The 13,913-nt window shown below is 52.6% G+C and overlaps 1 protein-coding gene across 10 annotated transcripts in view; it reads right to left on the bottom strand.

The window, feature by feature from the left end:
• Window positions 1-11,732, bottom strand: part of CARMIL1 (capping protein regulator and myosin 1 linker 1) — a 362,886-nt gene extending 351,154 nt beyond the window's left edge. For all 10 annotated transcript variants that reach the window (XM_056132249.1, XM_056132250.1, XM_056132255.1 and 7 more), the window contains exons 1-2: window positions 11,560-11,732; window positions 7,751-7,848 (exon numbers count right to left, since the gene is read on the bottom strand). In XM_056132249.1, the coding sequence (XP_055988224.1) occupies window positions 7,751-7,848; window positions 11,560-11,599 (138 nt within the window). In that variant the 5' untranslated portion in view covers window positions 11,600-11,732. The remainder of the gene's footprint in view (window positions 1-7,750; window positions 7,849-11,559) is intronic.
• Window positions 11,733-13,913: the final 2,181 nt, after the last annotated feature.

Raw genomic sequence — 13,913 nt, 5'->3', positions numbered from 1 at the left:
CGCACGACCTGCCTCTGGGCAAGAAAGGCGGCATAGCTTGTCTCGTTCTTAGAACCTGCAACGGCTGGACATGAAGATGAATGGTTTGGAGCACAGGCTTGGTATGTGGGAGGCCCGGGTTCCATCCCTGGCACCGCAGGCTTCCCTGAGCGCTGCCAGGATTGAGCACCAAGCCAGGAAGGCCCCTAAGGGCTGCCAGGTATCACCCAAAAAAAAAAAAAAAAAGAACAAAAAAGCAAATTAGAAGACAGAAATCTGCAATGCTCTCAGGGTACTAACGCTGGCTCCGACAAGGCCAACAGGACGGAAACTGGCCCATCTCTGGAGCACCTGATTGCTATGCTCTTTTTTTTTTTTTTTTTGGCATTTTGGGTCACACTCAGCAATGCTCAGGGGTTCCTCCTGGCTCTGCACTCAGGAATTACTCCTGGCAGTGCTGGGGGGGACCAGATGGGATGCCAGGGATTGAACCCGGGTCAGCCGCATGCAAGGCAAACGCCCTCCTCGCTGGACTATCTATCGCTCTGGTCCCCACTATGGTCTTCTGAAGCTAGGACTCACCCCACTTGACAGCCCAGCTTTACTGACTTCCTGCAGCCCCTCAGAAACTTGGCATCTTGTCATTGGACTCTCGCCTGCAAAAAAAGGTGCCTCGAGCATCTTGGCCTTACAGGGAACTGGGGTCTCCGACCGTGAGCCTGCAAACCCCAGTGTCAGATGACGCCCATCTTATATACCAGGTCTCAGGTGCCCGGTATGCGGACAGGTGAGCTAAGGAACATGCAAACAAGCGAATGCTTCTGAGGCCCCAACTCTCCCCCAACACCCTGACTCAAAGTTTACAACTACCCAAGCGACTAGCAGGAGTCAGTGCTCGCTAGCCCCTCAACACAGCAGCCAGTGGGCATCAGAACTGGCACTGTGTGGGCCCCTGGGAACACAGCAGCCCTGGCTCCTCAGCTTGAGACCGGCTGGGTATGATCTGTGAGGCATTGTGTGGCAAACAGCACTTCCACACACCCCAGCTGCTGGCGGGAGAACCGGTCCTCAGACACTGCGAGGATTCCTTGTTCGTTAGACAAAGGGACCTGGACTTCAGGGCCTCCCGTACGGGCCAGGGCAGATCGCTAACCACTGAGCGCCACCTGCCACGTCCTAGTAAGAAAGTTCACGGGAAGGTTACTGGAAGCAGGTGCCCCAGAGACCTGTTTGACCAGTCCCCCTCTTTCACCTGATCTCCTGTGCACAAGGAAAGGAACCGGCCTCAAGCCTGTGCTTCTCGGTCCATCTCCTGGGCGCTGAACGAACTTCTCATCTTCCTCCAATGTGCTCCCGTGGGCTCTGCCTCCTGCTGCCCAGAGCTTGGGTCTCCCCTCTGGACTGAGCCAACCCGCACCCACCCATCAAGCATCAGCTTTACTTTCACCGCCTTCCGGAAGTCTCGCCTGACCCTCAAGACTGAGTCAAGGGTTCCTCCTGTGTGCTAGCAGGGCCCCGACCCTCCTGCTTGGAGCGTCTCCAAGCCCTGCCTGCTGGTCTGTGTGAGCCATCCCTGATGCGAGCCCGCACTGCCCACCGTCGGGGATGCCCGTCTTAGAGACACCCCCTATGCCAGGCACCCGGACAAGATGCACTCAAGAGGGGAGCAAACGATGGAGCAAGCAGACAAGCAAACGCGGACAACCCAGGGATCCTTCGGAGATCCAAGTCACCCCGAAACATCAACTGAAAGTTTACAACCACCCACAAGCCACAGGTTCCCTTCTTCTTTTTATTTATTTATTTATTTTTATTGAATCATTGTGAGATAGTTACAAACTTCATGTTTGAGTTTTGGCCATGCAATGATCAAAATCCCATCCCTTCACCAGTTGCACGTTTTCCACCACCAAAATCCCCAGTCTCGGGGCTGGAGCAATAGCACAGTGGGTATAGGGCATTTGCCTTGCACACGGCCAACCCGGGTTCGATTCCCAGCATCCCATACGGTCTCCTGAGCACCGCCAGGGGTATTCCTGAATGCAAAGCCAGGAGTAACCCCTGTGCATCGCCGGGTGTGACCCAAAAGCAAAAAAGAAAAAAATTCCCAGTATCCCCCACCCCACCCAATCCCAACCCTTCCCCTGCCTGTGTGAAAGGCAATTTCCACAATATTCTCTCTCTCTACTTTGATTACCTTCAATATTTCAACATCAGTCCCACCCTTATTACTTGGAATTTTCTCACCACCACTTAAACCTGCTGAGAAAGCAATGCTGGAGAATTTGTTTTGTATTGCTTGTTATGGATAGCCTCACAGCCGCAGGCTTCTAGAACTCTAAAAATTTAATAATCACAGTCTGGAGAGATCTCTGCAGCAACCAGCTCATTCCGAGCTCCGTTTGTATGTCTCTGGGTCATGCCGTTCAGGAACTTAAAAAGTAGCAGGATAGGGGCTGGAGTGATAGCACAGTAGGTAGGGCGTTTGCCTTGCACGCGGCCCAACCCTGGTTCGATCCCCAGCATCCCATATGGTTCCCTGAGCACGGCCAGGAGTAGTTCCTGAGTGCATGAACCAGGAGTAACCTCTGAGCATCACCAGGTGTGACCCAAGAAGCAAAAAAAAAAAAAAAAAAAAAAAAAAAAAAGTAGCAGGATGGCATTTCGTGGGTGTCATCTCAGAGTCCCAGCGGGGCAGGGGGGAAGGAGAGCACAGGTTCCCTTCTTACTCCTCTGAGTAGTGAGAGAGAAGCACTGAGGCAGCTCTGGGTTCAAATCCAGACTCTTGGGGGAATTAGCTGGATGGTCAGAAGCAAGTTGCTCCAGCCTCTGACTCTCAAAGAACCTCAAACACAAGTGTCAGCGCAAAGCGAGTCCCCGGGCGCACCTAGTGTGGGCGAATGTTCAGGAAATACCAGCCTTCAAGACTATGAGAAGGAAGAGCATGATAAACTCTCCACAAAAGACAAGAGGCCAATACTGAAATGCTGTAGAGTTAGGTCAGAGAGACAGTCCAGTGGGTCGGGCACTCACCATGCACGCAGCCAACGGGTTTGATTCCCCGACCCTGATATGGTCTCACTAGGAGGGACCCCTGAGCACAGAGCCAGGAGTTAGTAGCCCTGGCCACAGCCAGGTGTGGCTTACAAAACTCCAAAAATTAAAAAAAAAAATGAGGTCTCAAAGAAACTCTGGTACATCTACACAATGGAGTACCATGTAGCTGTTAGAAAAGATGAAGTCATGAAATTTACATACAAGTGGTACTACATGGAAAGTATCATGTTAAGCGAAATAAGTCAGAAAGTGAGGGATAGACATAAAAGATTGCATTCATCTGGAGAACATAAAGTAACAAAATAGGAGACTAACACCCAAGAGTGGACGAGATTAGTACCAGGAATTTTGCTCCATGACTTGGAGGCCAGCCACACATGCTAGGGGAAAAGGGAGCTCAGATAGAGAAGGGAGCACCAAATAAAGGGTGTTGGGAGGATCCTCCCAGGATAGGAGAAACATGCTGAAAGTAGACTATAGACCAAACATGATTGCCACTCAATGCCTCTTTTGCAAACCACAACACCCAAAAGGAGAGAACAAAAGGGAATGTCCTGCCACAGAGGCAGGGTGGGGTGGGGGGATGGGGGGTGGGAGGGATACTGGGATCCGTGGTGGTGGAAAATGGGCACTGGTGGAGGGATGGGAACTCGATCATTGTATAACTGAAACCCAAGCACAAAAATTTGTAAGTCTACAACTGTACCTCATGGTGTTTCACTAATAAAAATTAAATTTAAAAAAAGTATCAAAAAAGAAGGAAGTGAGTAACATATAATAAACTCTGAACTTCCGCAGAGGAAGGGTACCAAAGAGGGCACTGGGGCAGGGAAACAAGAAATATGTCAGAGAGAGATCACAAAGGGGGGGCCCAATGCATCCAGCAACGCCCTAGTGACAGACAGCTCAGGGGAGGCCACAAACCCAGACCACGAAGAAAGTGCCCTGAGGGTTTACAAAACTGGGTTTCCCCAACTTCAGAAACATCAAAATCCCTAACTAGAGGCTACTGCATAGACCACGTGCCAAATTCTACGCTTGTCAAATCCCAAACACTCCCCTGCTTTTTGTTGTTCTTATTCTTGCTCTGGGCCATGTAGCATCAGGAATTTCTTTTCAGCATGGAGTGTGTGTGGGTGTGTGTGGGTGTGCGTGTATGTATGTGTTTGGGGTGGGGGGAGCACCTGGAAGTCCTGGGGGAGGAGCCTGAGTGCCAGGGATGGCGCCCAGGGCTGCCACCTGCAAGCCACATGCCCACACCTTCCCGCACCCTTGAACATTTTTATCAGTAATTCCTGCCCCACAATATGCATTTAGGTGGAGCTCCTAGAAACTGCTTCGATCCCAGATTTGACAAGGTAAATGAGAGGGGTCAGAAATGATAGTACAGCGTGTGGGGCATTTGCCTTGCACACAGTCAACCCGGGTTTCCATCCCTGGCATTCCATATGCACCAGCAGGAGTAATTCCTGAGTGCAGAGTCAGGAGTAACCCCTGAGCATCACTAAGTGTGGCCCAAACCACCCCTCCCCACTGCACACACATACACGGCAAATGCTAAAATTGTAATACTTTTATAATTTGACATCTTATTATCTCATTCTTGCTTTGGACAACCTGGCAGGCTACCGAATGTAACCTACCCACATGGCAGAGTCTGGCAAACTCCCCGTGGCGTACCCAATATGCCAAATACCAGTAACAATGATGGGTCTCATTCTCCTAGCCCTGAAAGAGCCTTGAATATGGCACCTTTTAAAAAAATCTCAGGATTAGGACGAAGGAGACATTACTGGTGCCTGTTCGAGGCAATCGACGAACAACAGGATGATCGTGATCGTGATAATTTGGCTACAAGCTTAACTGACTGCAACTAAAATTAAAACAAGCCAGAAACGGTACCATTGTAATGCAATACCATTATAGATCGCAACTATTTTGAAGTGGCACTAATTCTGAGGTGGAGGGTTTGGCTCAAAGGACAGAGCACAAACTTGGCATGCAGGAGGCCCGGGTCCAATCCCTGGCACCACACACCATCCCCCAAGCACTGGCAGGTGTGAGGCGAGACCCAAACAAAAAGGATGCAAACTTTACTAGGCATCTCAATTTGGCCCTTGACACTGAAAAAGAAAAAAAAAACTATTTGAAGGGCAGGGCACCAAGCAGTGCTCAGGGTTTACTCCTGGGACAGTGCTCAGAAGTCACTCCTGGCAGTGCTGCCTAGGTGGTCCTGTGATGGAACCAGGATCTGCCGAGGACAAGGCCAGGACCATCCCTCTGTCCTAAGCTTTGCATATTTTTCCTTTGCAGATTTTACCTTTGCAGAGTGCAGTTTTCTTCTTCCAAGGCCTGTAAGTGAGAACAGTGTCCCTACCGAACAATGCCACATTCCCTATGCTAGGTTTAACTCTCCTAGAGACTGAAACTGCAGAAAACAGGTCCACTCCATGGGGCTGCAGCTTACAGTCACTGCCATCAAGAGAAATCACTGGATGCTCAGATTTCCTCTTTTTACCCCAAATCTCAAAACAATAATACTAATAAAGCACCATGACCCTGTGGTTGAACAACCTTCAGTAAAATGCCACTTCAGGAGACCGCCTTTACTTAAGCAAGAGAGACCAGAGTAACCACACGGTCCTTTCGGAAACCTCAGCGTCTCCATGAGTTCACTGAAGTTGGCTCTCCTCAGTTTCCCTGCCTTTTGCCATGCGTGCAGATCTCAGAGAAACAAAAGTCACTGTCAACAGCATGACCCTCCTGCTTCGAAGGAAGGAAGTCAGATACAATAAAAGATTCCCAAGACACAGGGCAGAGGGATAGTACAGTGGGAAGGGTGTTTACCTTGCATACCCCGGCATCCCATACGATCCCCAGAGCACCATCAGGAGGAATTCCTGAGTGCAACCCCTGAGCATCACCAGGTGTAACCCCATCCCCCAAGAACTAAACATTCCCAATATAGATGCTCTCAGAAAGACACCAACGTCTATAGCACCTTCAACAAAAACTAGCAAAAAGGACGATTATTAACATTCTCTTCAATGGCATACTTGGGATTGGTTTTAAAAATACTCTCGGGGGAGATGGGGGAACAGAAAGATACTCAATGAGCTGAGGACATGCTTGACATGTAGGAGGCCCGGGTTCGATCCCCCACCCAGTCCCCTGAGCATCACCAGGACCAACCCCTGAGCAAAGAGCTGGGAGTAGCCCAGAGCACCACTGGACCCAGACCACAAAAGAAAAATAAAATACTGGGGCTGGAGCAATAGCACAGCGGGTAGGGCGTTTGCCTTGCATGCGGCCGACCCAGGATCGATTCCCAGCATCCCATATGGATCCCTGAGCACCGCCAGGAGTTATTCCAGATTGCATGAGCCAGGAGTAACCCCTGTGCATCGCCGGTGTGACGCCCAATAAATTAATTAATTAATTTAATTAAATACTGTAGGAGCTTATCACAAGAAAAAAACTAACTCTATAGGTTGATGGAGGTTGACTAGACTTAGCATGATGATCATTTGCACAATATATAAAATGTCAAATCATTCAGTCATAAACCTGAAACATACAGTATGTTATATGTTAATTAGACCTTAGTACAAATAAATAAGATACTCCAGGGGAAGGATAAAACCATGGGGCGATAAAGCAATATTGACAGACCCCTAAAAACCACCGAAGCCAGAGCACAGCAAGCTCAATATGTTCTCCTTTTGCATATGTTTGAAATTTTCCATAATGAAAAGTTAAACAGAATATCCTTTCCAACAAAAACACAAACAAGATGTTTTCAAGTCAGCTTAAATTTGGGTTTGCCACGATCTCAACCTCGAAACCTCGAAACCTCCGAAGCACCATAGAAGGTTACTCTAATGTAGCATTTTCTCAGTCTCTGAAAGTACAACTCCCGGACGATGCCGTACCCAACAGGGCTCTTCCCTCGGCCCCCAGCAATGCCTCCAAGTGGACGGCACCCCCAAGTTCACTTTTCCTCCCAAACACCAAAATCCCGATGTCAGACAACCAAGGTGGTCTTCATTATCACAGATCAGGACCTGTGAGGATAAACTTGAAGGAAGCATTTGCCAAACTCTGCTTCACTAATGAACCGGACACGAAATGACTTTTTAGTTGATGTCTATCAGTTTGAATCAAAGAAACAAAATAGGGCTGGACACGTGCACTAGAAGAAGTTAAGTAGAAGGCCCCAAACTCCATCCCCGTCTCTGCAACAATCAACAAGTCACAGACTCAGCCACGACAAAAGAAAGACGCTCTGTGGGGTTGGAGAGAGTCCACTGGCTTACACGTGTATCTTGCATTCAGGAAGCCCCGTCCAACCCTGGGCACCACGCAGTCCCTTGAGCTTCACTGAGGGTCACCCAGAACACAAAGCAAGAAGAGTCACTGTTCGCCACCAAGTACAGTCCACAAATCAGACAAAAGCCCGTGAGAATTAAGCCCCACTTAACATCGCGTTTTGAGCAACATGAAAATAGGCTCTAACGAATGACAACTGTGACTTTAAAATTATCCTACTTGTTGACGAATAAAATATTCCAACAAATTCAGGACAAAATACCTTCCGAGCTTTGGAACAAAATGAGGAATCCACAACTAATGGTGAATGAAAATGAAGCCATCCCAAGCACGGAAGGGAAAGGAAGAACATTTGGCAAACATCTTATTAAACGATCACCCTTACCAGAACTTTGTTCTCCACTTTGTCTCCCTTCACTTCCAACTTGACTTTCTTCTTCACCGAAATTTTTATCTTCCTGCCAATAACATCCTTTATGCTTTCTGAAAGAAGGAAAACAGGCTCGTTACACTCTTTCATTAAGAAGGGGGAAAAGCAGGGAGGACAAGAGGAACTGGAGGAATATTTGGGGATATCTGTGTTGGGGGGAATGAGTGTCTATGTGTATGTCTTGTTAGGACAAGCCAGGCAAGTCATCAATTACCAAGTATTTAATGAACACCTACTTTGTGGCTTGTTCTGTAGACTCAGACGCTGAGGCAGATATAAAAGCATAAAACAGATCAGTCTATACAAGGCATGACATGCTCTTGCTGGGAAAACAAGAAGCGAGCAAGCAATGTGGGGCAGGATCTAGACCACTATCTCATGGACTGACTGTGGGCTCGGGGAGATGGCTCCAGGGGCTGACTGCATACTTCGCATCCTGGAGACCCAGGCATTTTTCCGACCCCTAAGCGCTGCCAGGAGTGACCCCCAAGCACAGAGCTGGGCCCCTGAGCACTGCCAGGTAGGGATCCAAAAACCAAAAATAAGGAAATCAACAAAGATCGTAAGCACAATCGAAATCCATCACCTCCCTGGGCCCCGGCCGGTTGGTCCACTCTGGCCCTGAGCAAGCGCACAGCGGCATACAAATACTATCTTCTCAAATGCCTTGCCATGAAGATTGGGACACAGGGCCGAGCACCAGAACTGAGAGGACAATTTAGCCAGGGGAGGGTCTCCTGTCTCCCAAAGCATCACAGCACCACACTGCAGAGTTGTCAAAAGCAGTGGCAACAAAAGTAGAAAGAGAGTATGGGGAATATTCCCTGCCAGGAAGGCAGGGGGAGGGTGAGAAAGGGGGGTTATACTGGGGATGTTGGTGGTGGGGAATGTGCACTGGTGGAGGGGTGGGTGTTTGATCACTGTGTGATTGTAACCCAAACATGAAAGCTCGTAACGATCTCACGGTGATTCAATAAAATCAAAAAAAGGGGGAAAAAAAAAAGGAGTGGCAAGGAGGCACTTGAAAATCTGTAGCTGTCTCCTGTCTCAGAATCCTATTGGCTGAATGTACAGTCAATACTACACAGACACAGGAACTGCCACAGGTCTCCTGATGTCCACGGACTCTACTGGGAGCTGAGAAAGGGCTGCCTAGAGAGAGTTTATCCATGGACTGGAGAGACAGAACAGACAGGAAGGACCTGGGTTTCATCCTGGGCATCCCCCCTGGTCCCCTGAGCCTGACAGGACTGATGCCTGAGTGCAGAGGCAGGAGTAATTCCCAAGCACCGGCAAGTGTAGTGCAAAATTTTTCTTTAAAATAAAAGAAAAAAGAATAAAATTTAAAAAAAGAGTTTACAGTCTAGTAGAGGTACTGGATGAACACCATTAAAGGAACCCGCACCCATAACTCGGGCATCAGAGGTAGCAGGACACCCTTAGGGATTTGGAGAAAGAGCTGAATCTTTGAAGGAGGAAATGGATCACTGCTTTCCCTAAGAGTACAAAGCAATTCACTGAGGCACAACAGAGGGGGAAATGGCACCACTTTCACTTCACCTGGCAACACGTGTTTCGTTTCTATTCAATACACACTCAATGCTGCACGTCCGTAGTTGGACAAGGAAAGATAAGGTCCCTGACGGGTGATCAGGGTGAACTGCACAACTAAGTTTGGAGCTAGCAAATCAGATAAGAATGCAAAGGGGAGGACAGGGCATTGTCCACACAAGAAAGCAGTTCCTTCATAAATCAGCAAGGAGGTACAGTGTGTATGTATGGGGGGGGAGGGGCATGCCCAGGGATGTGAGCTCGCTGTTCTCGGAGTCTTTGTGCAGTTCCCAATCACCAGGCCAGGGCTAGTCTCCTAAGAGAAGGAAAAGCGCATCTGCAAATGGCTTGAACGGTCCCGACTAGGAGGCAGCGGCCTCTGCTCTGGTCACGGTTAACTGTGGCAGCTTCTCTGTCCTCTGCGTGTTTACATTTTGGTAATAAAAGCCTGTGTTATTTTCAGAACCGCAAAGACATTTTTAGCTTCGGGGACTATATCGCGGTTGTTTCATGTGGCTGCCATTTTGAACGGGTCCAAGAGACAGGCTGTGAGCACTTGAACTGGAGCCGGAAGTTGGCACAGGAATTGCCCCTATCCTAGCCTCATCAGACCACTCAAAGTGGAGTGGGGAGGGTACTGGACCCGTCACATCCCACCTGTCACATGGGACGTTCAGTTGAAAGACCCGTGAGCTGGACAAGATTCTACACCAACATTCCACTTGTAGATAAGGGTCAGATGCAACTTTTCAAACACAACCCGGGCATTTATTCCCACAGCCAGCCCACTGTCCAGGCATCTTATCTCTGCTCCATCCTTCACCACTCCTTCTCTTGGGTCGAAGTAATTAGTTACTCAATTTCTTGTTGCCAGGCTCAAGGACAACTCATTCAAGAATCTGCCTCCCTCGGCAAGTTTTCCTTACTTCCCAGATTTCGGCAGGCTTTCCCCAAAACTCTTTCTCAGGACTTGGGGGGTGGGGAAAGGGGGGAGGTGGGGGATTCTGATTCCTTCTGGGTGCTGGACCACTCTGCAAGTCCCAGATCTGGAAGAATCACTATTCCCTACTCCTGCAGGGGTGAGGGGTGGGGAGTGGGGAAGTAGCTGAAGGGGTAGACACCCAGAAGTGGGGAACTCAGAGGAGACCCCAGTAACTTCATATCCTAAATCCGGGTAGAGATTACTCTCTATGGGCTGCGTTTTTGGTTTCCTGGGCTTTGTTTTTTGGTGTTTTTTTTTTAACTTTAACAAAACTAGAAACTTCCTAAGCAGCTTCGTGACATCAAGTTTGACCTGCTCTGTGGTCACTGGAGGGGGAGCGGTCAGGAACACCAGCCCACCATGCATCTAAAAGAGCCAACGAAGGAGATGCCCCACGTGCGGGTGCCTGGTGGCCCTCCCGGCCAGTACCAGAACCACTGACCATCATCTTGGCGGGCTCCAGGGCGCCAGGGCCGGGTCACGGAAATATAGGTCACTGGGGCCCCAACAGGCTCACGTGCACCTAGTACCACCCCCAACACACGCTTCACTCCGGGTCTGCAGCACACGCCGCCCCCCACCTCGTTCTACTCTGCAGTTCATCCTCCTCTACCCCAGGACATAAACATCAGCCCCCACTCCAACCCTCCCGGGATCCAGACAATGGGGCCCCCAGCCCGGGGTACCGCACACGAAGAAATCACCCAGCGATCCGAGGTGGGGCGGAACCAGCAGGTTAATTATTATTAAAATAAGGCTTTTATCATTAACCCTCAATTTCCTGGCCCGACTTTGCGTCAGTCCTCCCGTAACCCCTTCGCTGCCGGCTCGCAAGGAAGCCACGCCTTGCGGGGGCTCAGACGTGCCACCAGACAAGCGCCCCTTCCTTCCCCGCCGCCCACTCCCCCACCCCACCCCACCCCCCAAGTCTCAAGTCTTAGGGGCGCTCCCAGCCGGGAAGATTTTTCGGGGGCGCTCGGGGACGCGAGCCGCGAGGCCCCTCGGCGCGCCGGGGCTGGGCTTTCCCGGACTTGCCCGAGTTTGCAGCCCGGGCAGCCCTCGCGCCCCGGACTCGCGCGATCGGGGTCCCTCCTCCCCACGACCCCCTGCCCGCGCGCCTCCCCCCCCCCAACCCGGACCCTCGCCCGTCCCCGCGGGAGGCGGCGACCCCCGGCGGCGGGGCGCAAACTTCCCGCGCCCCGCGGCGAGCCGGGCCGGCGGCGGCTCTTACCGGTCAGCTCCCGGGGCACGGCCGAGCTCTCCTCGGCCATGGTGGCCCCGTGGGGGTCCCCCCGCGCGCCCCGCGGGCTCTTCGGGCGCCGCGCCCCGGCACCCCGCAGGGGAAGAGTTGCCGAGCCGCGGGGGGGGGCCGGCGCGGCCGCTACATGACGCGGCGCCCCGGGATGCGGGATGCGGGATGCAGGATGCGGGATGCGGGATGCGGCGGCGGCTCGCGGCCCCGGCGGGATGCGAGCGGCGGCGGCTGCGGCTGCGGCTCCGGCTCCGGCGGCGGTTCCCGCCCGGTCCCCGCGGCGCACCTCGGGCCCAAGGTGCGGGCGGAAGGCGTGGGGCGAGGGCGGGCACGGCGCGCGGGGCGGGCGGCCGGGCTCCAGCCGCGCCCGCCTCCTCCCCGCGGCTCCTCCTCCCGCTCCGACTCCTCCCCGCTCCTCCTCCTCCTCCCCCTGCTCCTCCTCTCCCTTGCTCCTGCTCCTCCTCCCCGCTCCGGCTCCTCCCGGCTCCTCCTCCACACCCTTGCTCCTCCTCCTTGCTCCCCGGCTCTTCCCCCGCCACACACACGCTCCGCCTCCTCCCTGCTCCGCCTCCTCCTCGATCCTCCTCCTCCCCGATCCTCCTCCTCCTCCTCTCCTGCTTCTCCTCCTCCAACTCTTTATCGTCCCGCTCCGCCTCTAGCACGTCCTTCTCCTCCGCCGCCCCCTCCACCCCCCACCTTCAGCTCCCGCTCCTCCTCCCACTCCTCCTCCCGTTCCTCCCCCCTCCCCCGATCCTGCCATGCTCCTCCTTCTCCTCCTGCTCCTCCTCCGTCTCCTCCTGCTTCTCCTCCTCCCCTCCTCCTCCTCCTCTCGCACCTCCTCCTTCTACTCCGAGCTCCGCCTGCTCCTCCTCTCGCTCCTCCTCCAGCTCCGCCCACTCCGCCTGCTCCTCCTCTCGCTCCTCCTCCTCCTCCTCCTCCTCCTCCTCCGGGCTCAGCCCTCATCCCGAGAGCCGCCCGCCCGGCCTGACCACCCCGTCGCCCCTCCTCCCGGCTCCCTGGAACCCGCGCAAGGAGCCGGGGAGCCACCTGCTGGCCGCGCGGGGGCTGCCCGCGTCGGGTGCCCAGGTCCCGGGGGGCAGCGGGCAGCGGGCGGCGGGGAGTCACAGCCCCGCGATGCTCCCCGCAACCCCGGCGCGCTTTTTCCCGCTGAGCGCGCGCAGCCGCCGGGTCGTTGCATCAGCGTTATTAGTTTTCCCTATCGGGAAAGCAGGAGCCAGACGAAACCTGTAAACACGACGCAGATGGTGAGAAGACTTGGTTTTTGTTGTTGTTGTTTTTGTTTTTTTTTCCTTTTTGTGCGCTCAGTGGGCGCCCCGCGGCCACCCCAGACACTGCAGCCCCGAGAGCGCCAGTCCGTCGATCGCGGGGGAACCTCCTTTGAACCCCGGAGCGTTTTCCAACACCCAAACGGGACTTGCACCGGCCGGGAGGACTGAGCCTTGGGCTCCATCTCCAGGGAAAATTTAGGAACCACGTTGATGCCAGCGCACGCGAAGGTGTAAACCCATTTGGGGTGGGAAAGACAGAACGAGGTGGGGAGGGGGGAGGGAACCCCACATCTTAAATTGCTCTCGGCGAGGGAACTGGCGCAAAAGGCTAGTTAAGTGCAGATATTCGCATGTGGAGACCCGGGTTGGATTCCTAGCAACGCGCGGTCCCCCAAGGAAAAACTAGTAACAGTGCTGAGTGTCCTCGCCCTCCCCTCCGGACCCCCAAACAAAATAAAGCTCAGCCTCTGGCCGAGACCCCCTCCCCACTCTAAAACGAGCCTCTTGCCAGGATGATTCATTCCTGTTGGCTTTTCCCTCCACGCTAAGGTGAGCTGATGCAGGGTGACCTGTTCACCGGATTCTTACCCGATTCTGGGTCACCTGTTTATCTGATTATTAATTATCTGATGCTGGATTACCTGTTTTCTGGCCCAACCCTATGTTTTCTGGCCCTCCCTCGTGCGGATTTTACAGGTCTTTCAGATTTTGTAGAACAAAATCAAGTCAGACTGTTGGAAGCCCCTAGGAATGTGTTATCTGAGATGTTTTCAGAGTACTTTGTTTCCTTGCTTGTCTAGACTTTAATAAATAACCCATCTTGGGGCTGAGGGATGCATGGTTCAGCGAATAGGGCCAACCCGGGCCCTCGACACCCAATGGAGTGATTCCTGAGCACAGAGCCAGGAGTAAGTCCTGAACACTAGTGTGGGACAGAAAAGTAATGATAAGTATTAATACATAAATAAAGAGCCCTGGGGCTGGAGTGATTGGACCGCAGGGAGGAGATTTGCTTTGCACACGGCCTATCCCTGGTTCGATTCC

The sequence above is a fragment of the Sorex fumeus genome, unplaced genomic scaffold (genome assembly GCF_029834395.1).
Source record: "Sorex fumeus unplaced genomic scaffold, SorFum_2.1 ptg000094l, whole genome shotgun sequence".
NCBI classification, from domain to species: domain Eukaryota; kingdom Metazoa; phylum Chordata; class Mammalia; order Eulipotyphla; family Soricidae; genus Sorex; species Sorex fumeus.
The sequence above is the reverse complement of the archived record's forward strand: the minus strand, read 5'-3'. Positions and strand labels throughout refer to the sequence as shown.